General features: G+C 52.7%; 1 protein-coding gene across 2 annotated transcripts; it reads left to right on the forward strand.

The window, feature by feature from the left end:
* Positions 1 to 1295: 1295 nt before the first annotated feature.
* KCNJ9 (potassium inwardly rectifying channel subfamily J member 9) lies at positions 1296 to 26794 on the forward strand. 2 transcript variants are annotated; one of them, XM_073323008.2, is made up of 5 exons: positions 1296 to 1567; positions 10764 to 10904; positions 12248 to 13226; positions 25449 to 25745; positions 26108 to 26794. In XM_073323008.2, exons 3-5 carry the CDS (start codon positions 12293 to 12295, stop codon positions 26164 to 26166), a joined length of 1290 nt encoding a protein of 429 aa, XP_073179109.1. In that variant the 5' UTR covers positions 1296 to 1567; positions 10764 to 10904; positions 12248 to 12292; the 3' UTR covers positions 26167 to 26794. The 2 variants fall into 2 exon arrangements, with proteins under 2 accessions (XP_073179109.1, XP_073179108.1); XM_073323007.2 differs by lacking the exon at positions 10764 to 10904.
* Positions 26795 to 26886: the final 92 nt, after the last annotated feature.

Below are 26886 nucleotides of genomic sequence, written 5' to 3' on the forward strand. Positions count from 1 at the left end.
ATGGATGGAGGAGATGTATGGATGGATGGACGGAGGTGTATGGGTATACAAGGATGGATGGATGGATGGATGGATGGGTGGATGGAGAAGGTGGATGGATGGATGGAAGGAGGTGTATGGGTATAAATGGATGGATGGATGGATGGATGTGTCTGGATGGATAGATGGAGAAGGTGGATGGATGGATGGACGGAGGTGGATGGGTATGAATGGATGGATAGATGAATGGATGGAAGAGGTGGATGGATGGAGGTGGATGGATGGAAGAGGTGGATGGATGGAGGTGTCTGGAGGAATGGATGGAGAAGGTGTATGGGGATAGATGGATGGAGGAGGTGTATGGATGGATGGACGGAGGTGTATGAGTATAGAAGGATGGATGGATGGATGAGGTGGATGGATGGAGGTGTCTGGAGGGAGCGAGGGAGGGAGGGATGGAAGAGGTGGATGGAAGGAGGTGTCTGGAGGGAGGGATGGATGGATGGATGGAAGAGATGGATGACAGAACGAGGAGTAATGGTCTCAAGTTGCAGTGGGGGAGGTTTAGGTTGGATATTAGGAAAAACATTTTCACGAGGAGGGTGGAGAAACACTGGAATGCGTTACCTAGGGAGGTGGTGGAATCTCCTTCCTTAGAAGTTTTTAAGGTCAGGCTTGACAAAGCCCTGGCTGGGATGATTTAATTGGGGATTGGTCCTGCTTTGAGCAGGGGGTTGGACTAGATGACCTCCTGAGGTCCCTTCCAACCCTGATATTCTATGATTCTATGATGGAAGGAGGTGTCTGGAGGGAGGGATGGATGGAGAAGGCGTATGGGGATAGATGGCTGGGTGGCTGAATGAGGTGTCTTGAGGGATGGATGGATGGAAGAGGTGGATGGATGGAGGTGTCTGGAGGGAGGGAGGGATGGATGGAAGAGGTGGATGGATGGAGGTGTCTGGAGGGAGGGAGGGATGGATGGAAGAGGCGGATGGATGGAGGTGTCTGGAGGGAGGGAGGGATGGATGGAAGAGGTGGATGGATGGAGGTGTCTGGAGGGAGGGAGGGAGGGAGGGATGGAAGAGGTGGATGGAAGGAGGTGGATGGAGGCAGGGAGGGAGGGATGGAGAAGGTGTATGGGGATAGATGGCTGGGTGGCTGGATGGAGGAGGACTAGGGGTATGGGGACAGACAGCCCGTCTGTCAGTCTATGGCTCCGTGGCTATGGAACGTTCTCCGGGCTCGCACGCGGCTCTGCCCGGGGCCGGGCGGCTCCAGGCTCGGCTCAGCGCCGTGCGCGGGAGCGGGGCGCTGCCGGGATCCGGGGCTGGGGCGGACCCCAGCGGGCCCGAGATCCCGGGCCGGGGGGAGCGGATCACCCGGCAGCCCAGCCCAGCCCAGGGAGGTCCGGCGCGGTTGCCGTGGCAACGGCCGGGAAGCGGGGGTGCCTGGGAAGGGGAGGACACAGACACACAGACACGCACAGACAGACACACGCACAGCTCCGGCTGCAGTGGCGGCCGGCTCCCGGGCGCTCCCGGGTTGGCCGCGCTGCGGACCATGGGCGGGCTGCGGGCGCCCGGCCGCGGTAAGTGATCAGCACCCGGGAGCCGGACAGCTCCGTGCGCCGCCTGCCGGGGCGGGCATTGGCCGGGGAGGAGGGGCCCGATCCCGCCCTGGGGCCCTTCGCCCGGCCCCGCTAGCCCCGGGGGCTGCTCGCTGCAGCCTGGCTTCCTCGGGCGCTGCTGGAGCTGGGCTCCCCCGGGCTCCATGGCGGCTCCCCCCCGGCCCCAGGGGCTGCTCACACTTTGCGGGGCGGGGTGGGGGGTGGGGGGCAGCCCTGCGGGAGGGGGGATGTTTGCACCGGGCCCTGGGCAGTGGGGTCCCGGGGGGAGGGTCTGAAGAGAAACCAATGGGGTGGGCGGGTTCATTTCTCAAACGCGCTGCCCGCCCCCTTCCTCCGGTCCCGACTCGCCCTGACTTCAAGGGTCACCCAGCGAGCGGGCCCACCCGGACTTCGGATCCGGTCGCTGCCGTTTACACCTGGGGGTGGGGGGCGGGAACTCGGATCCGGTGGCGTTTTGTTCCCACCGTGCTGGTAAGTGACGAGGCAATGGAGGGTCAGATCCCCCCAATCCCCGCCCCTGAAATCTGGGGACGCTCTGATCCGGAGCCCAACTTTGGAAGCAATTCTGGGGGTGGGGGGCAAGGATAGGCTGAATTTATCCCCTCCCCCCTTGTGGAGGCTCAGGGAGAGGATCCAGGAGGGCGCTCAGGGCTAGGAAGTGGGACTGGCAGAAGCACCAGGCGAAATCCCGCCCCCGTCAGGCAGCGGGCGGCCAAGGACACATCTGGGTCAGGGGAGAGCCGCGGGGGCAGCCTGGAGCTATGGCTTTGCATCACTCCCAGCTGGATGGTGACTGGGTGGGGTCAGTCTGGATGGGGCCAGAGTCCCTCTGGTGGAAGCTGCAGCTGGATCAGCCTGCAGGAGCCTGAGCAGGGCTTTTCTGAGAGCCCCAGGCCTGTCGAAGGGAGGGAGGGCCCAGCAGTGAGGGAGCTAGCCTGGCCTGCGGGCATCCTGGGTCCAGGTCCCCACTCTGTCACAGACTCCCTGTGTGACCTTGGGTAAGTCTCTGTGCCTCGGTTTCCCAGCTGTGAAATGGGGATGATGGCCATGTCCTGCTGCGGGGGTAGAGGTGGGGGGGGGGGGGCAAGATGAGGCTAAATACATTAGAGATTGTGAGATGCCCAGATACTAGGGTGACAGGGCCAGCTATGTACCTAAGATTGGGAGCCTGAGGGTGAGATGCATGGCCTTTGCTGAGTGCTCCGTGGGCAGGCAGTGGGGGGGGGGGGCTCTCTGCCCCTCACAGGCCCAGGACACAGCAGTGGGATATGCTGTTACAGGTCCCACTCTGATGATGCAGCATAGAGCTTCTGGGGCCAAGCAGGGGAGGAAAGTGCCCAGGCTTCAGGTTCGGTGTGGGCAGGGATGGGGTAAAGCTCCTCTCTGCCCTCCCCGGTCCTGGCACAGCTGGTTCCTTGCTCCAGTCATTTGGAGCAGCCTGGGAGCTGCTCTAATCTCTGCTGGCTGCACACAGCAGAGATCAGCAACATCCCAGTTGTGGCCCTGTGCCCGCATGGCTGCTTCCTAATGGGTGATTAGGAATAATGACTCCCTGAAATGTAGGTCCTGGTCCAAAGCTCCTTGAAATCCACAGAGAGACTGTGGGGTAGCCTTATGGGGTCAGATTTTCCAAGGCTCAGCTCCCACAAGGAGCCCCCAGCACCAGGCATGCCGAGCGCCTCGGATCATCTCCTCTCTGTGCTGGACTTTCCTTCATAACAAATCATTGCACTTTGAATCCCCAGCTGGCAGCTCTGCGATTTGTCTTTAATTACCCAGGAGACTTTGCTCTTTATAAGTCAACTGAGCCTATACTGGGCAGAAAAAGTCCCCCAACTCCCTGAGGTCAAAGGGCGGGATGGCACCTCCTGGCTTTGTAGGCTAGCAGCAGGCTATGGTCTGGCAGTCATGTCTGGGGAGGACACCCCACTCCCAGTGGGGCTCTGCACTGGAGCCTGGATCCCACTGCAGGATTGGGGACTGGATTTGTAGCTCTGAGTCCCCCTGCTAGGGTTGACTCATCCTGCCTTCTTTCCTAGCTAGATAAACTGACTAATCCCAGGCATGCTACAAAGGGCCTTTTCCAGTAGGCCATCAGCATCCCCACTTCTGTCTGCTGCTCAGCCTTATTATTAATAATCCCAGCACATGCTTCACAGTCCTAACTCTGAGTGCTCCCTGCCTGTCACTCTCAAATTGTGGGATGCTACATCATCCCAGGAGGGGTGGTGGAACTAAAACACCAGAGAGGGGAAGACGTCACAGGGCGAGTCAATGACAGAATCAGGAATAGAACCCAGGCATCCTGATTACCAGGGCACTGATCTGGAGCAAGTGAAATTCACCAGGCTGTTGCTCTGCATCTCCCCAGTAGCTAGCCTCTGACTGCTACTAGCTGGTGGAGTTGCTTCTTTAGCTTAAGTGATAAGGGGCAATGAAGCTGGGGTGGCATTTTCAGAAGTGCCCAGTCGTGGCCCAGTTCTGCTCCACAAAATTAATGGTAAAACTCCCACTGACTGCCGAGAGAGCAGCATGAAGCCAGTGCCATGTGCTTTTGAAATTCCCCCTCCCCATTACAGCTAAAGGTCCTGGTTCTAATCCCCCCAGGGACGAATAAGGAGGGTCCTTACTCAAGGACTTATGTTTTTCTCTGTGGCCAAATTGTCAATTTCCCTGGTGCACTGGCAGCTGTCTCATACCCCTCCCATAGGGCTGGGTCGTGTACTGCCTCTATGTACAGTACAGAGAAGGGTTTTGCAACTCAAATGTATGGTAAGATCTTATCATCTGTCCCGTGATTGGTTCAGAGCCCACTGTGGGTAAAATTGCCAGTTATGTCTCTGGCAGACGCTGCTTTCCAGCCGCCAACCCCCAGAAAAAGACACATGGGGTTGAATAATATTGATACAACACAGCAAGCCTCAGACATACCTAGGGAAAGCTCCATCATGGGCTAGAGCTGGGCTGGGGGGCATGAGTCACGGGGATGGGTGTGAGATCAGTCACCAGAACATTTCATGAGGCCCAAATTGGTAAACCTGTCTTTATTCTGTGAGATTTCGGGATGCTGAGCCTTTTCCCATGGAAGTCTGTGAAAATAGTGACAGGATGTTTGTGCTAAAAAATTAATGCTCACAAGTAAGGGTGTGCGTGTTTGGGTATGTTTGTGTGTGTGTGTGTGTTTTGTGTGTGTATATACATACCGTGTGTGTGTTTGTGCTATTGTTTGAGTATGTGCATGTCTGAGTGCTGTGTGTGTGTTTATTGTGTGTGTTTATTGTGTGTGTGTGTGTGTGCATTTTATCTTTCTTTGTATGTGTCTGTATATTTTTGATTGTGTATGTTTTGCTCATATGTGTGTGTTTTGGTTTTGTGTGGTATGTATGATGTGTGTGTGTTGTATGTCAGTGTATGTGTGTGTGCACCCTAGCGGTAACCAATTCTACTGCATTTAGCACGAGGTTGAATATTTTACCAGTGGGGGAAACTGAGGCACAGAGTGGTTGTGAGTGGCAGCACATGAGACCTGACTCTGGCCCTGACATACTTGCCCGAGGCCAAGATCCAGGGAGTCTCCAAGCTAGGACCAGGGCCTAGCACAGTGCTCTGGGCTGCCTCACTGCTGGAGGCACCATCTATTGGATGAGGGACACAGACCTGGACACTATGGGGTGCTGACTTCCGTGGGAATTGCAGGTCCCAGCATGTCAGAGGGGCACCCCCTAAAAGATCTCATTGCTCCAGGGCTTGGCAGATGGTTTTCCTGCTCAGACTCTTCTTTGCTGCTCCACCACACCCAAGTTTCAGTTGGAGAAGTTACCCCTCAACTTTTTCCTGCCAGATATCCAGCTTTCAGGCAGCGTTGCTGTGCGCTGTTTTGCAGCTTCCGCTGCACTCCCCAAAGGTGGCTGCATGTCACTGTTGGGCAAATTGTTCTAGCTGATACTCAGTGTGTCTAAACCAACTCTCGGTGTGTGTGTGTCTAATGGAAGCTGCACTTCGCAAAGTTCTGCTGTCTTTGTCAGGACCGGAGCCGCTTTAGAAATGCTACCAGGTGGTTTTTAGGCTGGGCCAGTAGCAGCCACTGTGTGGGTTTTTTGCAACGGAATTGGTTGCATGTAATCGACACTGGGAAAGCCCAGTGGCAGGAACCTCCCAAGGACTAACCGAGGGTGAGAAGTAATGTGCGGGGGGACAAATGCTGAGGCAGTGGCATGGTGCCTGGGTGCTTTTGCAGCATAAGAAGCACAAACAGCCCCATTATCTTCATATGCAAAGTCAATATTTATTACCAAGGCCCCAGGCCAAGCTTCCCCAGCTGGACTCTCCTCGTTATGAAAAGCGTGGAATGAATGTTCGATGCCGTGTCCCAGAGCTGAGTTCACTGCACCACAGAGCACGCCGGGCAACCTGTGGTCATCCCCTTTCCCCTTCCAGCAGGGGGTGCTGCTGAGTATCATGTACCTGGGCAGAGGTCAGCATTGAGATGCGTGGATGGAGAGCCCAGGACAGGCATAGTGAGGGGGCCAGGGCTCAGGATTGAGGGGGGCCGGCAGAGCTCTGTGTATATGGAGCTTAGGGCTAAGATTGCAGGGGTGGGGCTTGAGTTGGGATTGAGGGGCACCAGCAAAGCTGTTGGCAGGAACCCAAGACGGGAACAGCAGGGGTTCTGCAAACCTGGATTTTGGAGCATCAGCCGAGCAGGAGTGGGGGGTCAGGACAGGAATAGCCAGGGTACTGGGCGTCAATACCATGAGGCACCCACAGTATTCCCCAGCTCTAGCCAGCGATACGAGTCCTTTGTTGTCATGAGTGTATAAAGATTCCCCAGCGCCCGAGTCTGGAGGATTTGACTGACATTTGCTCCTTCTCAGCCCCCCATCACTAACTTGCCCACGCTGTGCCCGGCGCACTGGGGCACGGTCCCAGACCAGACCTGGGGGAGCCATGTCTCGAATGCTAGAGGTCAGGATGCTCTGCAGGGGGCAGAGGGGCTTATGGCCCTCCAGTGAGGCTTATGGGTCTGTACTTCACTGTCATCAGAAGAGACTGGGAGGTGTGGCTGGATCACTGCATCACACCAGAGAGTGGGGACGTGGAGGGTGGCTGGTGGGGTGTTCCATGGAGCCCTGGATGGGAGTGGAGGAGCGAGTCCCCCAGCTCTAGTAGCTTTTGTAGCCTGCACGGTGGCAGCTCTCCCCCTGCAGGGGACTTGGAGACTAGACAGGTGTCCCACCCCCCTGCAAAGTCCCTGCCTGTAAGTCCCCCTGCCCTGCCCCTCTGCACGGTGGGCTCTTGCTGCGCCCTGCAGCTCAGAGAGAGAGGGGAGACTTTGCCCCGCAGTGGTGACCCCTAGGCAGTTCGAGGGTTGGGTTCGCTTCTGTCTCCAAAGCACTTTGGCCTGGAAAAGGGGTTGGAAATGGCATGAGGTTCATGCTGAGATGGGGTGACCTCTCCAGGGTAAGGACAGGGGGCATCAAGGCCAAGTGGGAATTGACTGAAAATAGAAAGGGGTTGGGATCTGGGCCAAAGCTGCAGCTGGCTCTGAGTCCATCTGAGCAGCTGCCTCCGCACAGAGCAGTAAGCTGCAGCCTTGAGCCCTGTTGCCATCCGTGAGGCAGCAGCTTCCCTCATCGCTGACCCCAAGAGGATAAAGGCTCTACTACTGCTGCTGCTGGTGACTCAGGGAGCCCTCCATTAGCTCAAGCAGTGGAGGCCTGGGCTTTTGGAGATGCGGAGCCACTGTTCTAACCCTAGCTCCTATTGTTTGTTACAGTGCAGATGGGGGCGCTGAGCCAGGCTTACAATGAGGAGTGGGGCAAGGTGGCTCCAGGTGTGAGCTCTGGGTCCAGGCAAGGCTGAATTGGCTTCAGGCAGGTGGGAGATGTTAGCAGGGAGGGAAGTGGGGGTGCATCTGCTCAGCATGCACCTCTCCTGAGGGAAGCCCCCTCTCCAGAGGATGGCCAGTGAAGAACACCCCTGAGCTCATGCTGAGGAGAGGGGGGGCTGGGAGGACAGACTCACAGCCAGCTAGTGGCCCCTGGCTGTTTGTGACCATGGCTCACTCCAACCATGCAGCCTAGCGGTGCCTGCAATCAAGTTGCCTGGGTCCTTGTCACAGGGTTGAGATCTCCAGGCCTCCCTCCCTGCAGAGAGGTTGTCATCCTCCCTTCTCCCCACCCCCTCCCACCGCTGCTCTCAGCTCCCTGCGGGTTGAAGGGAGTCCAGCTGCAGCTCATCTCTCCAATGAGGCACTCAGCCGGTGAGGAGAGACAAGGAGGGTGCCTGAGCTGTGTCTGGGGTGGGGTGGGATGGGAGGGCTCTGGACCTGGATGTGCAGCTGACAACCCCCTCACCTGTGTAGCCCAGCTACTTGGGCTTTGCCCAGGCCCCTCCCAGTCTTCAGCTTCCTCCACTCAGGCATATGAAGAGGCTCATTCAGTGAGGCTTACAAGACCCTGCAAAGATCCATCCAGTTGTAGCCTGGTTAGTTCTCCAGCTAAGCAGCCTTGTCACTGTGTGGAGGGGAGACCGCTGGAAGACCTCAGGAACTGCAGGAATTGGTGCTGGTGATACAGTAGGGGGCGCCCTCCCCTCTGAGCCCCTGCTGATCCCAGTGCAGTGAGAGGGGACATTGTGCTGCAGACAGCAGGGGGAAGGCACGGGGGAGGGATGCTGTGTAGCAACACTGGGGAATCAGTGTGTTGCAGGGAGCAATTGTGGGGGTTGCTAAGCAGCAGTTCAGAGGGGCCCAAACCTCACCACTGTGTTACTGACATTGGCGGTTATTAAAACAGAAAGGTCTTAATTCTCCCCTCCCTTGCACCCAGCGTGGCTAGTGGACAGAGCTCTAGACGGACACTCTGAAGATATTTGCTTTATTCCTGGCTCTGTCACTGGCTTGCTCAGTGATCTTGGGCAAGCCACTTGGCCTCCCTGTGTCTCAGTTTCCCCACCTGTAAAATGAGGAGAATCATAGAATCATAGAATATCAGGGTTGGAAGGGACCCCAGAAGGTCATCTAGTCCAACCCCCTGCTCGAAGCAGGACCAATTCCCAGTTAAATCATCCCAGCCAGGGCTTTGTCAAGCCTGACCTTAAAAACTTCTAAGAAAGGAGATTCTACCACCTCCCTAGGTAACGCATTCCAGTGTTTCACCACCCTCTTAGTGAAAAAGTTTTTCCTAATATCCAATCTAAACCTCCCCCACTGCAACTTGAGACCATTACTCCTCATTCTGTCATCTGCTACCACTGAGAACAGTCTAGAGCCATCCTCTTTGGAACCTCCTTTCAGGTAGTTGAAAGCAGCTATCAAATCAGTAATGATACTGACCTCTTCTGTAAAGTGCCTTGAGACTACTGGAGAAAAGCACTATGTAAGAATTAGGTGTTATTATTACACCTGGGCAAACTTTATGTAAAACATCATCAGCTCATCAGTATGCAGGGCCGGGGAGAGTCAAGGCGATACCGCTTGTGAACGCTCCCATTCACTGTTCGCTGTGGATGCTGTTTGGTTGATTTCATAGAATATAGAATCATAGAATATCAGGGTTGGAAGGGACCCCAGAAGGTCATCTAGTCCAACCCCCTGCTCAAAGCAGGACCAATTCCCAGTTAAATCATCCCAGCCAGGGCTTTGTCAAGCCTGACCTTAAAAACCTCTAAGGAAGGAGATTCTACCACCTCCCTAGGTAACGCATTCCAGTGTTTCACCACCCTCTTAGTGAAAAAGTTTTCACTAAGTTTTCACTTAGTGAAAAAGATTTTCTGCAGGTCATTCAGCTGAGGGCATCCTAGTCAGTTTCACGGTTGTCTTTCTGGTCAGTTGCACATCCTGGTTCTGTGGCACACCAGCCTAGAGATGCTGTGCTCGGGATCATAGAATCATAAAATATCAGGGTTGGAAGGGACCTCAGGAGGTCATCTAGTCCAACACCCTGCTCAAAGCAGGACCAATTCCCAGTTAAATCATCCCAGCCAGGGCTTTGTCAAGCCTGACCTTAAAAACCTCTAAGGAAGGAGATTCTACCACCTCCCTAGGTAACGCATTCCAGTGTTTCACCACCCTCTTAGTGAAAAAGTTTTCACTAAGTTTTCACTTAGTGAAAAAGATTTTCTGCAGGTCATTCAGCTGAGGGCATCCTAGTCAGTTTCACGGTTGTCTTTCTGGTCAGTTGCACATCCTGGTTCTGTGGCACACCAGCCTAGAGATGCTGTGCTCGGGATCATAGAATCATAAAATATCAGGGTTGGAAGGGACCTCAGGAGGTCATCTAGTCCAACACCCTGCTCAAAGCAGGACCAACCCCCAACTAAATCATCCCAGCCAGGGCTTTGTCAAGCCTGACCTTAAAAACCTCAAAGGAAGGAGATTCCACCACCTCCCTAGGTAACCCATTCCAGTGCTTCACCACCCTCCTCGTGAAAACATTTTTCCTAATATCCAACCTAAACCTCCCCCACTGAAACTTGAGACCATTACTCCTTGTTCTGTCATCTGCTACCACTGAGAACAGTCTAGATCCATCCTCTCTGGAACCCCCTTTCAGGTAGTTGAAAGCAGCCATCAAATCCCACCTCATTCTTCTCTTCCGCATACTAAACAATCCCAGTTCCCTCAGCCTCTCCTCATAAGTCATGTGTTCCAGTCCCCTAATCATTTTTGTTGCCCTCTGCTGGACGCTTTCCAATTTTTCCACATCCTTCTTATCGTGTGGGGCCCAAAACTGGACACAGACTCCCAGATGAGGATCTGACATTTCTGTTTGTGCTGAGCTAAATCCTGAAGTTTTGGTCCAGTTCTGATGCAGGTTTTTTTTTTTTTAAATCACTGTAGCTCAACAGGAGTTTTGCCTGTGAAGAGACTAAAAACTGGATCCCCAAAATCTAGCTCATTAAAACTCATTTCCCCCCCTTTACAATATCTAAATTTTGGGCCTAATCCCAGTGGACACACTCCAAAGCATTTTCAGTCAGTGGTTTACGTGCTCTCTAATGACTGAAAGTCACCTGAGCCTCACGGCTGCTCCATGGGCTCAGTGCAATGAGTTTGTAGGTCTCAGTTCAGTCCCCAGAGCTCGGTGATGGGAGGCGCCATGCACTGGAGCCTCTTCACATCAGAGTTTTATTTTGATCCGTATCCACATCACAGAAACTACTGTGATAAATGACCCCCCTCGTCTGAGCTCTGCAGAGGGTGCTTCAGGAAGCAGGACTCCAGGGGCCCTGGAGATGCTCTCCAGCAGTCCGAGAGGAGATCAGCCTTGCCCCAGCCCTTCAGAAGTGAGGTGGGGTAAGTGGGTAAATGACGTGTACCTCTGCTGTGCAGAAACCCAGACAGTGCTAGAGGATCTTAGGATGGAACCCCACCCCCTGCTAGTCTGCATGCTGAACAATGCCAATTCTGCTGCAATGCCGGCTACCCCCTGGTGAGCTCCTGAGTACATTAGCCAGCTCAGCCACGGGCGCTGGGGAGGGGCTGTTGGGGACGGCCACTGGCTTCTTCCTCCCGTCAAGGCTCTGCTAATCATAGAATCATAGAATATCAGGGTTGGAAGGGACCTCAGGAGGTCATCTAGTCCAACCCCCTGCTCAAAGCAGGACCAATCCCCAACTAAATCATCCCTAAATGTCTCTGCTCTGTTCACTCCTCCCTCTACCCCAGAGTGCCCTGAGCAGCAGGATGAGTGCTATCACCCTCCGTTGCACAGAGGGAGGGGGAAACTGAGGCACAGGGACTTTACCCAAGGCCAGGCAGCCAATCAGTGGCAGAGCCTGAGGCCCTCACCACTGAGCCATGCTGGCAGCCCATAGCCCAGGAGGGGTGGCACAGGGCAAGTGTGGGGGCAGCTCAGGGAAGGGAGCTGGCAGGAAGCCAGGCCCATGGAAGGGGAGCGGGAGCCAGGTTGGGGCTCTGAGGGGCTGTATTTTGAGTGGGGGCTAGAAGGCAAGATCAGAAGTTGGGAGGGATTTAGGGGGCTATGGGGAGTGGGGGGCACCATGGAGATAATCAGGAATTGGGGGTGGACCTGGAAGGGTGGTTATGTGGAGTTGGAGTCACTGGGGGCAATCAGGGGTTAGGGGTTGGTCTGGGGTTGAGTGGAGTCAGGGGGCACCAGGAAGGCAATCAGGAGTTGGGAGGTAAGCCTGAGGGGGTTTAGAGGAGTTGGGGGTTGCAAGAGGGAAGTCTGGAGTTGGGGTTGGGTTCGGGGGTGATGGGGTTGAGGGGAGTTGAGGGTCACTGGGGGGCAGTCAGGAGTTGGAGTTGGATTTGGGATGGTTGAGGAGAGTTGGGGAACATCCAGGAGAGCAATCAGGAGTTGGGGTTGGGTCTGGGGGGTTGAGGGGAGTTTGGGAGCTGCTGGGGGGCAGTCAGGGTTGGGTCTGGGGTTCAGGGAAGTTGGGGGGCACCAGGGGAGCAATCAGGAGTTGAGGGAAAGCCTGAGGAGTAAGGGGAGTTAGGGGTCACCAGGGAGATAATCAAGAGTTGATCGAAGAGCTGGGACACCATAGTGGGGGGTAGAGGGAGCACTGGAGGTGGGTCTGTAGGTCCTCAGCGCTATAAGAGTTAAGTGTCCTTACTGGGAAAGTGGGGGGTGCATCTATTTATCCCCAGTGTCCTGCTTGCTCCCTCAGACTCTAAGGAGCTTGGCCAGGGCAGCTAGCCTCCAGGGTGCTAAGATGGCGAAGGAGAACTCTGGCTTCTCCACCATCCCCGAGACTCCGGTGAGTGAGGCAAAGCCCCCGCTCTGTTCCCGCCCGTCCAAGGCCTCAGCGCGGCTCCGCAGGGATAACGAGCGGGAGAAGGCCGAGAAGAAGAAAAGGCGCCAGCGGTATGTGGAGAAGGGCGGCAAGTGCAACGTGCAGCACGGCAACGTGCGGGAGACCTACCGCTACCTCACGGACATCTTCACCACCCTGGTGGACCTCAAGTGGCGCTTCAGCCTGTTGGTCTTCACCCTGGCCTATGCCATCACCTGGCTCTTCTTTGGCCTCATCTGGTGGTTCATTGCCTATTGCCGTGGCGACCTGGACCACCTGGAGGACCACACCTGGACGCCCTGTGTCAACAACCTCAATGGGTTCGTCTCGGCCTTCCTCTTCTCCATCGAGACAGAGACCACCATTGGCTATGGTCACCGGGTCATTACAGACAAGTGTCCTGAAGGCATCATCCTCTTGTTGCTGCAGGCCATCCTGGGCTCCATGGTCAACGCCTTCATGGTGGGCTGCATGTTCGTCAAGATCTCCCAGCCCAACAAGCGGGCCGAGACCCTCGTCTTCTCCTCCCACGCCGTGGTCTCGCTGCGCGACGACCACCTGTGCCTCATGTTCCGGGTTGGGGACCTGCGCAGCTCCCACATTGTGGAGGCCTCCATCCGGGCCAAGCTGATCAAGTCCAAGCAGACCCAGGAGGGGGAGTTTATCCCCCTCAACCAGACGGACATCAACGTGGGCTTCGAGACGGGCGATGACCGCCTCTTCCTGGTCTCGCCCCTCATCATCAGCCACGAGATCAATGAGCACAGCCCCTTCTGGGAGGTCTCCAGGGAGCAGCTGGCGAAGGACGAGTTTGAGATTGTCGTCATTTTGGAAGGGATGGTGGAGGCCACAGGTAAGATGTTTTGCCTGGGGTCCCCCAGGATCATACTGGACTAGGATGGGTTTTGGGCCTAACCCAGGCTAATGCTGGTTTGGGGACAGGGTTTACCTTGAATCTGCCCCAGTCTTGCCCTGGATCTAGTCCAGATTTGGGCCTAATCCAGACTCTCACTAGTTCTTGTTCAGTTTTGGGACCATATTTGGACTGAGTCCGTTCTAGTCTCACACAAACTCCAGTCCAGGTTTTGAGCCTATCCTAGGTTCACACTTTCCCAGCCAGTTTAGGGACAAGGTTCAGAGTGAGTTCCTCCTAGGCTCAGGCTGGATCCAATCCAGGTCTTGGGCAGCATTTAACTTGGGAGGTGAGCATGTGGCTGCTCCACTTGCACCCCTGAGCAGCTGCACTGGGTCAGAACACATCACTTACAGGGGCGGGGTGTGTCCTTTTTTGCCCATAGGAATCCAGACCAAGACTTTTCCCCAGGCTGGGCTCACCTGGGATTCTACCTCAGGACTGCTCAGCCCACACCCTAGGTGCTCCCTCCCCAGACAGCCTGCTCCTATTTGTCTTGTTTCTGGGCGGGCAGTGCCTCCTAGCTTCAGTGAGTTGAGAAAGCTCACTTGCCATTCCCCAGCTGGATCCACAGTGGGGAGTGTGCCAGCCTATTACATTCCTCCCCATGCCGTCTGGTTTCCTCCCCAGATATGTAGCCTCTTTGCGATCCAACTCCAAAGAAGCCTGTGGTTGTCTGGTGCTCTGCCATCTCTGTCAGCCGCACTCCTGATCTCCCCTGGAGCTCACCTTCTGCCTCATTCCTGGTCACATCTCATCCATATAGCAATGGAAGCAACAGAGCCACTTAAAGGATAACAACCTACTACTCCTGACAGCTAATGGAATTATTCCTTTTGCTCAAGAGGTTGAGAGAGGTCTGTGCTGCAATGCTAAAAGTGGGATCCAGGCCACTGGTACAAAACCCTCTGATAACCCATGAAGGTAGAGGTAAAATGCTTACACAGATCATGGGTACAAGGCACTGGCTCAGAGCTATGTGATCTGGGTTCAGTTCTGGCTCTGCCACTTACTCCCTTTGATTTTTGGGTTGGTCACGATCTCTCACTGGGCATCAGGTTCCCCAGCTGTAAAATGGGAATTTACACTGTGAGCTCTTTCAGGCAGGAACTGTCTATCCCTGTCTGTGCAGTGCCTGGCACGATGGGGCACTGATTTCGGGGAAGGACTGTGTGCAGCGCCTGGCACAGTGGGGCCCCACTCTCAGTCTGATCTTGGTTATGTTCTGTAAGCACGACCTTTATCCAAATAATATGTTGGGTGCATTTGAGTTAGTTAATTAAAAACGAAAAAGAAAAAAAAAGGGCAGCTGGAAGAAATAGGAACCCTAAGAGAAGATCATTAAATAAACAGCAATTCCTGTTTGATTCAATCAGTAGGGAATGAATCACCATTACTCTGAAGAAGCTAAAAACAATTCTCCTTTATTCTGAAGCTTCATGTCAAGTACAGGCAATAAACCATCACACCATTGACAGAAGCTGGTGGTAGGAATGCGTCATTTATTCCCTGTTAATGACCTGGAGCCTTTGTGTAAATGAAATCTGTGCTACTCAGGGTGCTGGAGGCCTTCTGCTCTGACGCGGGCACTTCTGTGCTGCAGTGCTAGCTAGCTGTTCTCTTCGCTGTTACGCACCAGTTCCATTGGCCGCTGATCGATGTAATCGAACAGGACGTGCTCTGTAGTGAAGAGGGCTCTTCGGGTGGCAGTGGCTGTGTGATTAAGGCACTGGACAGGGGCTCGGGGGATCGGGATTCAATTTCTGGGGCTCCCACAGGCTCCCTGCGTGACCCTTAAAGACACATAGCTCTTAGTTTTCAGCTGTGACTAATGGCTTTGAGTGCTGACCCCCCCCACCCCCGCAACTGAAAATCCAGCTCCTGTCACGAATTCAGCCCCCTTCCCCCACCAGATCACTTCTCCCTTTCAAAAATGTAAACCCTGACCTTTCCGCACCTCAGATTCCCCATCTGTCACACTGTGACGATTATTATTTATAGTAGGGTAGTGCCTAGAAGCCCCACTAAGGTCGTGGCACCATCATGCCGGATGCGGCACAGACACATAGAGGCAGTCCCTGCCCCCAAACAGTTCCTGATTTAGATTAGACAGGCAAAGAACCCAAGGCCCCAAGAGTGGAAATGACTTGCCCAAGGTCATGCAGCAGGTCAGTGGCAGAGATGGGACTAAAACCCAGGTCTCCTGAGCGCCAGGTCAGTGCTTTATTCACTCGACCACACTACCCTTTAAAGCCGGGCTAATAATGCTGCCCCCCATGGGTGATGTGAGGCTACATTCATTGAGGTTTGTGAGGCACTCAGGGTCTGCCATGATGGGGCCAGATAAGCAGCGGCAGATAGCCGGGGAGTGCCGCAGCCTTTCCTTTTGCAGGTCCATAGCGACAGCAGCCCCTGGGCCCTCCTTTTGTGAACCTCAGAGACGTGGCGTTCTGGGAGAGATACAGAGTGGGCACAGGTTTTATTCTAGCTGTCTGTTGGCACAATCTAGCATCCGGAGCAAGTGTTACAGCAGCCAGCACCTTGTGCCCAGCCATCTGCCCACAGACCACGAGGCCTTCCCAGAACACAGTTTGAGAACTGCTGGGCTTCGCATTTCAGTATGGGGGTTGTATGTTCAAAGCACTTTTCAGACGTCTGTTAACCCTCACAGAACTGCTATGAAGTAGGTAGCGAACTGTGATTTGTATTGCAGTGGCACATAGAGGCACCAAATGAAGTCAGGGCCCCATTGTGCTGGGCACTACCCAGAGCCTGTCTGAGCTCAGGACCCCCCGAATTGGGCTGGACACTGCAGAGACCCAACTAAGATCAGGGCTCCCATTGCCCCAGGAATTGCACAGACCCCAGCTGAGATCAGGGTCCCCATTGTGCCAAGTGGGGCATAGAGCCCCACCGAGATCAGGGGCCCATTGTGCCAGGTGCAGCCCAGATCCTGACTGAGATTGGGGCCACATTGGGTTTGACACTGCACAAACTCTAACCAAGATCAGGGTCCTATTGTGGAGGGTGCTTCACAGACGCATAATGAGACACAGTCGGTGCTTAATTTGTGCCAGGGCTGAGCCCCGGCACCTCTAGGCTTGGCAGTTCAGAGCCCCGGCACCTCTGGGCTTCCCATGTCAGTTATAAAAGTAAAAAAATTGCTTGAGCCCCCCGCACCTAATTGCTTGAGCCCTGGGACTTCTTTCATTACAAATTAAGTGCTGGATACAGTCCCTGTCTGGAAATGCTCACAGTCTGACTAGACAAGGCAGACACAGTGAGGTAGTAGTCTCACCAGGATACTGGTGTGGAAACTGAGGCACAGTGAGGGGAAGAGATTTGCCTGAAGCGACCCAGTGAGTCAGTAGGACTAGAATCCAAGTCTCTAAACTCTAACCCAGAGACCATGCCCCAGCCATCTAAACACTGATGGAAACAGCCAAAATGGCCGGCAGTGTGTTCTAGCGGACAGAGCACTGGACAGCGACTCAGGAAACCCGGGAACTCTCTCGGCCTCTGTCACTGGCTGGCTGGGTGACTTTGGGCAGCTCACGTCACCCCTCTGCCTCAGTTTGCCCAGCTGCGAAAGGGGGACAAGGATCCTGAGCTGCTCTGAAAGCGACAGAGGAGATGCGCTAGAGAAGTGCGCTAGGTCTCATTCTTATAGTGTCAAATCCCGGGCGTTCTGTGGAAATTTTCCAGTGGCACTTTGGCTAAGAGGGGAGACCAAGCAATGGCCTCAGCCGCAGCCCAGCCTGGCTGCCATGCTCTGGGCAGCACAGAGATGATGAAGGACAGGATCCTGCCTCCTGGGGATTTGTTGAAAAAATTCTCCCCAGGGCCCCATCTTCCCAGGGCTCACGGCCTTCCTGTCCATTCTCTCCCCCTCGTCCCTTGCTCCTGGACATGGGAGCAGCAGCTTTTATTTTTAAACCTGTTCCTCGCCCCGTCACATCACGGGGAGTTATGTAACCCTGCCGTTAAGTGCAACGTTCGTCACCACGGCAACCCAGGCCCATGTCACCAGTGGAGAATTCTGCCTCTTGGCTGGCTCTGAGCGAGGGTAGGAGCAGGTCAAGAGCAGATGCATCCCCTGGGCGAGAGCTACGTGCCTCCCTCATAGGAGGGTTGACTGGGGATCAGCCCCCGACTTCTCCGGCCCTGTGGTCCTTCTGGCAAGGCTACAGCTGCATCAGGACTCTTATGGAACAATGGCGGTAGGCTGCGAGAGAAGCAGTGTGGGTGAGTGGTTAGGCCACTTCCCTGCCTTGGGAATCAGGAGACCCGAGCTATGGCGTGTGACCTTGCGCAGGCCTGTGCCTCTCAGTCCCCTCCCGTCCTGTGTCTGTCTGGTCTATTTGCAGTGTCTTCACAGCAGGGACTGCCTCTTGGTAGGTGGACGCACAGCACGTAGCGGACCAGGGGGCCAGTCTTGGATGTTACAGTGACATTACAGCACCATCATCATAACGATCCTACAAAATTGTCCCTGAAGTTTCTGCTCAAAACAGGGCATCATTACCCCCCATTTACAGATGGGGAAACTGAGGCACAGAGCAGGGAAGGGGCTTGTGCAAGGTCACACAGTATAGAGCTAGGAGCAGAACCTGGATCTTCAGAGTCCCAGGTCTCTGCTCCATCCTATGGACTATGCTGCCTCTGTGCCCTCTGACATGAGGGCACGATGAAACTGGTGCACTCTGGTGGGATCCAGCCAGATGAACGGAGCTGTGTATGCCTATGCAATGAGCATGACTGTCGAATGGCATCCCGCCCCAGAGTAAGGGTGTTATTTGCTATGGAGCAAGGGGACAGTTGCTCCCCTAAACTTGGTTCCCCCCCCCCCCCCCGCCGACTTTTCATAGGTCTGTATATTCCATTATCTCTTCCACTCCCCACCCTGACTTTGCCAGATACAATATAATCACATGTCATGTTCCATATGCTGACACACAACATGGCCCTACCCCTGAATGTTTCTGAAATGATGCCCCTGCCTCAGAGGTGGTTGCATGTTGCTGGTGGTTGCATATGTACAGGATTTGAATTTCACATGCGGGCGCTTGATTCACCAGCTGGGCACTCAGTTATTATTGCTGATGGTTATCAACTGAGGGGGGAAGAAGAGTCAGACACATGGCAGCTGGATCCTTTCTGAACACTACATTCCCAGGGATTCTCTGTCTCTCTGGCCAGGCTCTGATCTGCCCTTTGAAAGCAAACCAGCAGCCTGTATTTTGACCCTTCCCAGTGGGCAGTGTCACCAGGCAAAGGGCAGCCTCTGCCCCAAATATAAGAGGTCCCAGATACCATGGTGACGGGTGCATTGGAAACACCAGCTAGGCTGGGGACATGGTTGCAGAAGCGAGCTGTAAACAAAGGGGTGCATGGCACATTTGCACCTGTAGGTGGCACCGGTACTTCACTGATGCTCCATGGTGAGCTATGATGCCCTCTCCCTATGTGCCCTGCAACCAGTGTAAGGGGGGACGGGCAGGGGGGTGTTCCTGGGATTGGATGATACTGGCAGTGCCCCAGCAGGATGGGCATGAAGCCCATAAACCCTGGTCACCTGCTGTCATGTGCACTGAGTGTGTCACTGATTCTCTGGCCCTAATTTTGGAAGCTGATAATCTTTTCTTTCCACGTGCTCCCGCCCCACCCTGCCTCCTATTGGGGCACTAGCCCAATGGGAATTTCGCCTCCTTACACCTTGTCTGGGCCCCAACAAGCTCTTCTCTGCGTCCCGAGGGAGCCTGCGCTCTGATCTCCGAGAGGGTGGGCCAGGCTGCCTCTCCCAGGGATTTCAGCATTAGTCAGGATCCATGTATCTTTTATCCAGGCTGAAGCTTAATGCTTTGATTGATCATGATTATACAAGGCTAATCCCTCTGAATGGCTGGAGTGAATGCAAGTGTAAGAGGAATGGATGGCAGCGCCGGGCCATGCCAACTAGCTGAGTACATGATGTGCACACTGCAATATAACCTCCAGTTCCAAACAGCCCCCTCCCCATTCTCCTCTTTCACTGTCACCCTCTCATTTACTCTCTCTTCTCTCACTTATTTTTCGCTCCTTTTGATCAATTTCACTTTCTCTCACTCTTTCACTATCTTTCTCCCATTCTGCTTTCAGACTCTTTCACGATTACCCACTGGTTGTTTCTCTTTTCTCTCACTACTTCTCTTTCCATTCTATCACCTCTGCTGCCCACAATTCAAGAAGGATGTTGATATATTGGAGAGGGTTCAGAGAAGAGCCAAGAGGATGACTGAGGGATTAGAAAACCTGCCTTGTGGTCATAGGCTCTAGGAGCTCAATCTATTCATCTTAACAAAGGGAACGCTAAGGGGTGACTTGATCACTGTCTATAAGTACCTACATGAGGAATAAACATTTGATAATGGGCTCTTCAGTCCAGCAGACAAAGGTATAACAAGATGTAATGGCTGGAAGCTGAAGCTAGATACATTCAGACAGGAAATTAGGTGCACATTTTTAGCAGTGAGGGTAATTACCCATTGGAACAATGTGCCAAGTGCTGTGGGGGATTCTCCATCTCTGGCAATTTCTAAATCAAGACTGGATATTTTTGTAATAGATTTACTCTAGTTCAACTAGGAATTAATCCAGCAAAGTTCTATAGCCTGACTATAGCCTAACTATAGTTCTATAGTTTTTCAGCAGGTCAAGCTAGTCCCTTCTGGGCTCAGAATCTAGGATTGTACAGATCTTTTCTCTCCTCCCAAAGGGTTTATTACAAACCCAAAGCCAGTCCCAGGTTCTCCACAAACACTTCGGGGGCTTGTCTACACAGGAAAGCGTTATCAGTCATATCACTATCATTGGACCTGGACAGTTAAAACCCCCTCGAGTTATACCGGTGTACCTCGCCAAGTGGACATGCAGCACTCCAGTACAAGAGTGGTTGTTGTTTGGTTTATCTTTAACCCCCTTCCCAAGTGACATAAGCTAAACTGAAAAAGACCCTGCTTATACTGAGATAAGTGTCCATATGAAGGTTATACCCATTTAAATTCACCCCTTAGTTTTTCCCCCTGGAGGCAAGTCCTGCTACAGAAGAGGTTATAGCTCAAGTAAATTGATTGTCAATTAACTCAAGATAATTAACACATTTGCACAGGCTGATCTGGACTCTCCCCAAGTGCTCATTCCAGGACACAGATGTTTGTGGTGAGTCCTAGAACCAGGCAGCCTAAGTCCTGCTATGGGAGTTGAGCTGAAACACAGCAGGGCCTCGCAGTTTGGGTTCTATTCTATTCTATTCTATTCTATTCTATTCTATTCTATTCTGTCCTACTTCTTATCCTACCTACATCATTGCTGTATCTAGGTTTTGGACTTTTAAAGGTATTTAGGTGCCTAAAATGCAGATAGGAGCCCAATCCTCTGATGGTGGGCACATTATATTGATATAAATGTGCTTATCCTGGTGAAACTATTCCCACACGAGAAGGTGAAAATGCTATGCTGGTAAAATAATTAATACCTAGCTTTTATATAGCACTTTTCATCTTTAGATCATAAAGCACCTTTATAGCACTCTAAGTCCAGGTCATAGAATCATTGAAGATTAGGGTTGGAAGAGACCTCAGGAGGTCATCTAGTCCAACCCCCTGCTCAAAGCAGGACCAACACCAACCAAATCATCCCAGCCAGGGCTTTGTCAAACCGGGCCTTAAACCTCTAAGGATGGAGATTCCACCACCTCCCTAGGTAACCCGTTCCAGTGTTTCATCACCCTCCTCGTGAAATAGTTTTTCCTAATATCCAACCTAAACCTCCCCCACTGCAACTTGAGACCATTGCTTCTTGTTCTGTCATCTGCCACTGCTGAGAACAGCCGAGCTCCGTCCTCTTTGGAACCCGCTTTAGGTAGTTGAAGGCTGCTATCAAATCCCCCCTCACTCTTCTCTTCTGGAGACTAAATAAGACCAGTTCCCTCAGCCTCTCCTCGTAAGCCATGTGCCCCAGCCCCCTAATCATTTTTGTTGCCTTCCGTTGGACTCTTTCCAATTTGTCCACATCCTTTCTGTAATGGGGGGCCCAAAACTAGACACAATACTCCAGATGTGGACTCACCAGTGCCGAATAGAGGGGAATAATCATTTCCCTCTATCTACTGGCAATGCTTCTACTAATACAGCTCAATATGCCACTAGCCTTCTTGGCAATGGGGCCCACTGCTGACTCATATCCAGCTTCTCGTCCACTTTAATCCCCAGGTCCTTTTCTGCAGAACTGCTGCTGAGCCATTCGGTCCCCAGCCTGTAGCGGTGCCTGGGATTCTTCCATCATAAGTGCAGCACGCTGCACTTGTCCTTGTTGAACCTCGTCAGATTTCTTTTGGCCCAATCCTCCAATAGGTCACTCTGGACCCTATCCCTACCCTCCAGTGTATCTAGCTCTCCCCCCAGCTTAGTGTCATCCATGAACTTGCTGAGGGTGTAATCCTTCCTATCATCTGGATCATTAATGAAGATGTTGAACAAAACCGGCACCAGGACAGACCCCTGGGGCACTCCGCTTGATACCAGCTGCCAGCTAGACATCAAGCTGTTGATCACTACCCATTGAGCCTGATGATCTAGCCAGCTCTCTATCCACCTTATAGTTCATTCATCCAATCCATACTTTTTTAACTTGCTGGCAAGAATACTGTGGGAGACCATATCAAAAGCTTTGCTAAAGTCAAGGTATATCACATCCACCACTTTCCCCATATCCACAGGGCCAGTTATCTCATCATAGAAGGCAATCAGGTTCGTCAGGCATGACTTGCCCTTGGTGAATCTATGTTGCTTGTTCCTGATCACTTTCCTCTCCTCCAAGTGCTTCAAAATGGATTCCTTGAGGACCTGCTCCATGATTTTTCCAGGGACTGAGGTGAGGCTGACCGGTCTATAGTTCCCTGGATTCTCCTTCTTCCCTGTTTTAAAGATGGGCACTATATTTGCCTTTTTCCAATCATCCGGGACCTCCCCCGATCGCAACAAGTTTTCAAAGATAATGGCCAATGGCTCTGCAATCACATCCGCCAACTCCCTCAGCACCCTTGGATGCATTAGAACTGGACCCATGGACTTGTGCATGTCCAGCTTTTCTAAATAGACATTAACCTGTTCTTTCACCTCTGAGGGCTGCTCACCTCCTTCCCATACTGGGATGCCCAGTGTAGCAGTCTGGGAGCTGACCTTGTCTGTGAAGACAGATGCAAAAAAAGCATTGAGTACTTCAGCTTTTCCACATCATCTGTCACTAGGTTGCCTCCCCCTTTCAGTAAGGGTCCCACACTTTCCCTTACCTCCTTCTTGTTGCTAACATACCTGGAGAAACCCTTCTTGTTACCCTTCACATCCCTTGCTAACTGCAACTCCAGTTGTTTCCTGGCCTTCCTGATTACACCCCTGCAGGCTCGAGCAATATTTTTATACTCCTCCCTAGTCATCTGCCCAAGTTTCCACTTCTTGTACGCTTCCTTTTTGAGTTTAAGCTCACCGAAGATTTCTCTGTTAAGCCAAGCTGGTCGCCTGCCATATTTTTTATTCTTTCTGCACATTGGGATGGTTTGTTCCTGTGCCCTCAATAAGGATTCTTTAAAATACAGCCAGCTCTCCTGCACTCCTTTCCCCCTCATATTAGGCTCCCAGGGGATCCTGCCCACCAGTTCCCTGAGGGAGTCAAAGTCTGCTTTTCTGAAGTCCAGGGTCCGTATTCTGCTGCTCTCCTTTCTTCCTTTTGTCAGGATCCTGAACTTGACCATCTCATGGTCACTGCTGCCCAGGTTGCCACCCTCTTCTCCTTCCCCTACCAATTCTTCCCGGTTTGTGAGCAGCAGGTCACGAGGCGCTAGTTGGTTCCTCCAGCACTTGCACCAGGAAATTGTCCCCTACACTTCCCAAAAACTTCCTGGATTGTCTGTGCACCGCTGTATTGCTCTCCCAGCAGATGTCAGGATGATTGAAGTCCCCCATGAGAACCAGAGCCTGTGATCTGGAAACTTCTGTTAGTTGTCCAAAGAAAGCGCCGTCTACCTCATCCCCCTGGTCCGGTGGTCTGTAGCAGATGCCCACCACGACATCACCCTTGTCACTCTCTCCTCTAAACGTAATCCAAAGACTCTCAACAGGCTTTTCTCCAGTTTCATACTGGAGCTGTGAGCAATCAGACCGCTCCACCACAGACTTCTGCCAGCACTGGATCCCTAACCGGCAAAGCTGTGCTGGCAGAAGTCTGCAGCCGCTAGACCAGCAAAACTGAACTTTTACAGCTGTAGCTTGCTCTTGGGGATACAGTTACCTCCACACCGGAAGGTTTCAGAGTAACAGCCGTGTTAGTCTGTATCCGCAAAAAGAAAAGGAGGACTTGTGGCACCTTAGAGACTAACAAACTTATTTGAGCATGAGCTTTCGTGAGCTACAGCTCACTCCATTGGTGAGCTGTAGCTCACGAAAGCTCATGCTCAAATAAATGGGTTAGTCTCCAAGGTGCCACAAGTCCTCCTTTTCTTTCCACACCAGAAGCAAGTTGTGTGTGTAACATACCGGGGTTCCTATACCAGTACGGCGCTCCTAATGTAGCCACAGCCTAACTGGGTTGTACCAGCATAAGTAGAGGGGTAAAAAAATCACCACCCCCCAACCAACCAACATCTTTATACCAAGACAAAAACTGGGTAACCCAGGCCTGAGAATTTATCTGTGTTTCATTAGCAATGACTGAAGCTGGATGCAGGCTCATGTGAACACGTGGAAATGTATTAAATCCTATATACTGCTGTATCCATGTGGCTGAGTTGCTTTCAGCCAAACTCCGCCAGTGCCCTGTTCCCCTAGAGTCCCCTCAATAACAGCCCCTTCAAGGAACATGGGCCCTCTGATTCCCAGTCCACTGATCATGTTACAGTCTGCCCATGAAAATTAACCCAGAATAAGGTTGAGTGCGAATTTAAAATTGATGAACTATTCCAGATCAACTCCATGTCTTCACTGCCAAAACTGGCGTGTTCTTTCAGCGAGATAACGAACATATTGACGTACGTAATTAGCTCTCTCACTGTGAAACCCTAGTGGAGACAAGGCTCTGTAGCTTTTACTTCAGTATAGCTAGGTAGGGTCAACATTATAGGCTCCCCCAGCCAGGTGTGACCTCCTTCAGTGATGGCAAAAACTCCAGAGTCTTGACTCCTGCCTGATTTCCCAGCAAGAGAGCTACAGCAATGGGAAAACTCGCCCTTTCCTGCTGTGAAGACAAAGCCAGAGTTCACTGAGTGCCACTCAACATGTGCTAACTAAACCAGTTGTAAACAGCAATGGGGGCACTTCCCACCTCCTGGCCAATGTTTGCCCCAGGATTGTCTCCTCCTTGTCTCTTGGTCCAGCAGACAGCAGGTGTTCTCCAAGAATGCCCTGACCTCTGCTGGCCCCCTATGTCACTCAATGCAACTCCCAGGGAATAGAACTGAAACCGGTGATGTTTTTCTATGCAGCGCACAATTAGCCTGTGGAACTCACTGCTACATGATATCACTGTGGTCAAAAGCTTAGTAGACTCAGTAAAGGAGCAGGCAGCTCTAGGAACCTGTCTGTCTACCACCAATTGCAGGCGGATGGAGACCCAGACCTTTGTGCCCATGTGCTATGTGCTGGGTTCGTGGAGATGCTTCACTTTAGCCCGTTCTGTTGCAATGCACTGAATAATTATTAGTTTGTCCTCAGCTTTGCTTTCTGTCACTAGCCATTATAATTGTAGGGGGTTTATGGATCGCTGTAGCCCTAAGGAAAGCTAATGATCAACAGGAGCCCTTACTTGGGCTCAGGCTGTGGGACTGTTTCATTGCAGTGTAGATGTTCGCACTGTCCTAGGGTCTGAATGTTTACACTGCAATGAAACAGCCCTGCAGCCAGAGTCGGCTGGCATGGGCCAATCCTGGGTGTCTAGTTGCAGTGTAGATGTACTCTTACAGTCTAAATGGACACTGGTTAGTAGGAGAAATTGAGGCACAGAGAGGGGAAGTGCCTTGCCCAAGGCTGTCCAGCAGCTCAGAGCTGGGAATAGAAGCCTGGTTTCCTGTATCCTAGGCAAGTGCCCTCCCGACTAGGCCTTATTGCCTTATGAGTGCTCCGCTTGTTTCCCTAGGGATGACCTGCCAGGCCCGGAGCTCCTACCTGATGGACGAGGTGCTGTGGGGACATCGCTTCATGTCAGTGCTGAGCTTGGAGGATGGCTTCTACGAGGTGGACTACAACAGCTTTCACCAGACCTTTGAGGTGCCCACGCCCAGCTGCAGCGCCAAGGAACTGGCCGAGGCCACGGCCCGCATGGACGCCCACCTCTACTGGTCCATCCCCAGTCGGCTGGACGAGAAGGTGGAGGAAGGGACAGAGAAAGAAGCAGGGGATAAGGAGAGGAACGGCAGCCTGGCCAACTCGGAGAGTGAGTCCAAGGTGTAGTGGGATGGTTCAGCGGTGGGGAGACGGAGCCAGCCAAGGACAAAGTGTTCAGGTGCAGAATGGAAGATTGGGGGATGGTAGAAGGATGAGAAGAAGGAGACTCATGAAGCGACAGGTGTTTGGGAAGGAGGGATCAACGGAGGAAAGAGTGATAGCTGGCAAAGGAGGTAGAGAGAAGAGTGAATGGGGAAACAAATGGATGGCAGATGTACCCGGTTATTTGGGTCTATAAAACAGGGTAAAATGGATAGTGGTAGAGACTCTGCAGATGTGACGGAGTGGTGTGCAAGGGGTGAATATGCAGGTAATAAATCAGATCTTTATACACATATGTCTATTTTATAGCTGTCCAGATAAATGAACGAGGCCCGCTCCGCGAAGGAGCAGGAGGAGGGTTTTTATAGCAGTGACATCAATTGTATAGACGCATGGGATGGTGTGTCATTTTGGAGCAAACGGGTGGGATGGAAGGATGGAGCAAAGAACAAGATGGATGAGTGAACGGGACAACAGAAGAGGAGTGCATGGTATGAAGCGTTGAAAGAACGGCCTTGCAGAAAGACGACTATGCAAGCAGAAGAGTGTGGAGCAGCTCGATAAGTGTACAGAGGAGCGAGGGACTGGGTGCACAGACCGTGGGGTGGGTGGAAGGGGGCTATGCACTGGTGTATCTGCATAGCTGGAGAGATAGATGGGCAATGTCAAGGAGTTGAATACGTAGGTAGATGAGCTGGAGAAGGACCCATGAGGACAAGCTCTGTGGTCAACATGGCTTTGGGATGGGTAACTCAGTAGGTTGAGGGATTTATGCAAAGATTAAACTCATGGATGGGAAGGGTAGATGGATAAAAAGGAACTGAGGGAGAATTGCAGCAAAGACCAGGACCAGCTACGGGCAGCATGATGTCGGGTGACCTATAGAACCTCCCCAGTGCCCTGCCCTCCCCCGCACTCAGACACACTAGCACCCCCAAAGCTCCCGAGCTTGCTGTCTCTCTTGCTTTCTTTTAATAAAAAAGGTTTTGAAATGGACATGCCGTCTCCCCTCTGCCTTCCAAGGCTTTGGGCCAGATCCTCAATGGGTGTAAATCAGAGTTGCGCCATTATCTGCTATATTACAGCAG

The sequence above is a fragment of the Lepidochelys kempii genome, chromosome 24, assembly GCF_965140285.1.
Source record: "Lepidochelys kempii isolate rLepKem1 chromosome 24, rLepKem1.hap1, whole genome shotgun sequence".
NCBI lineage: Eukaryota > Metazoa > Chordata > Testudines > Cheloniidae > Lepidochelys > Lepidochelys kempii.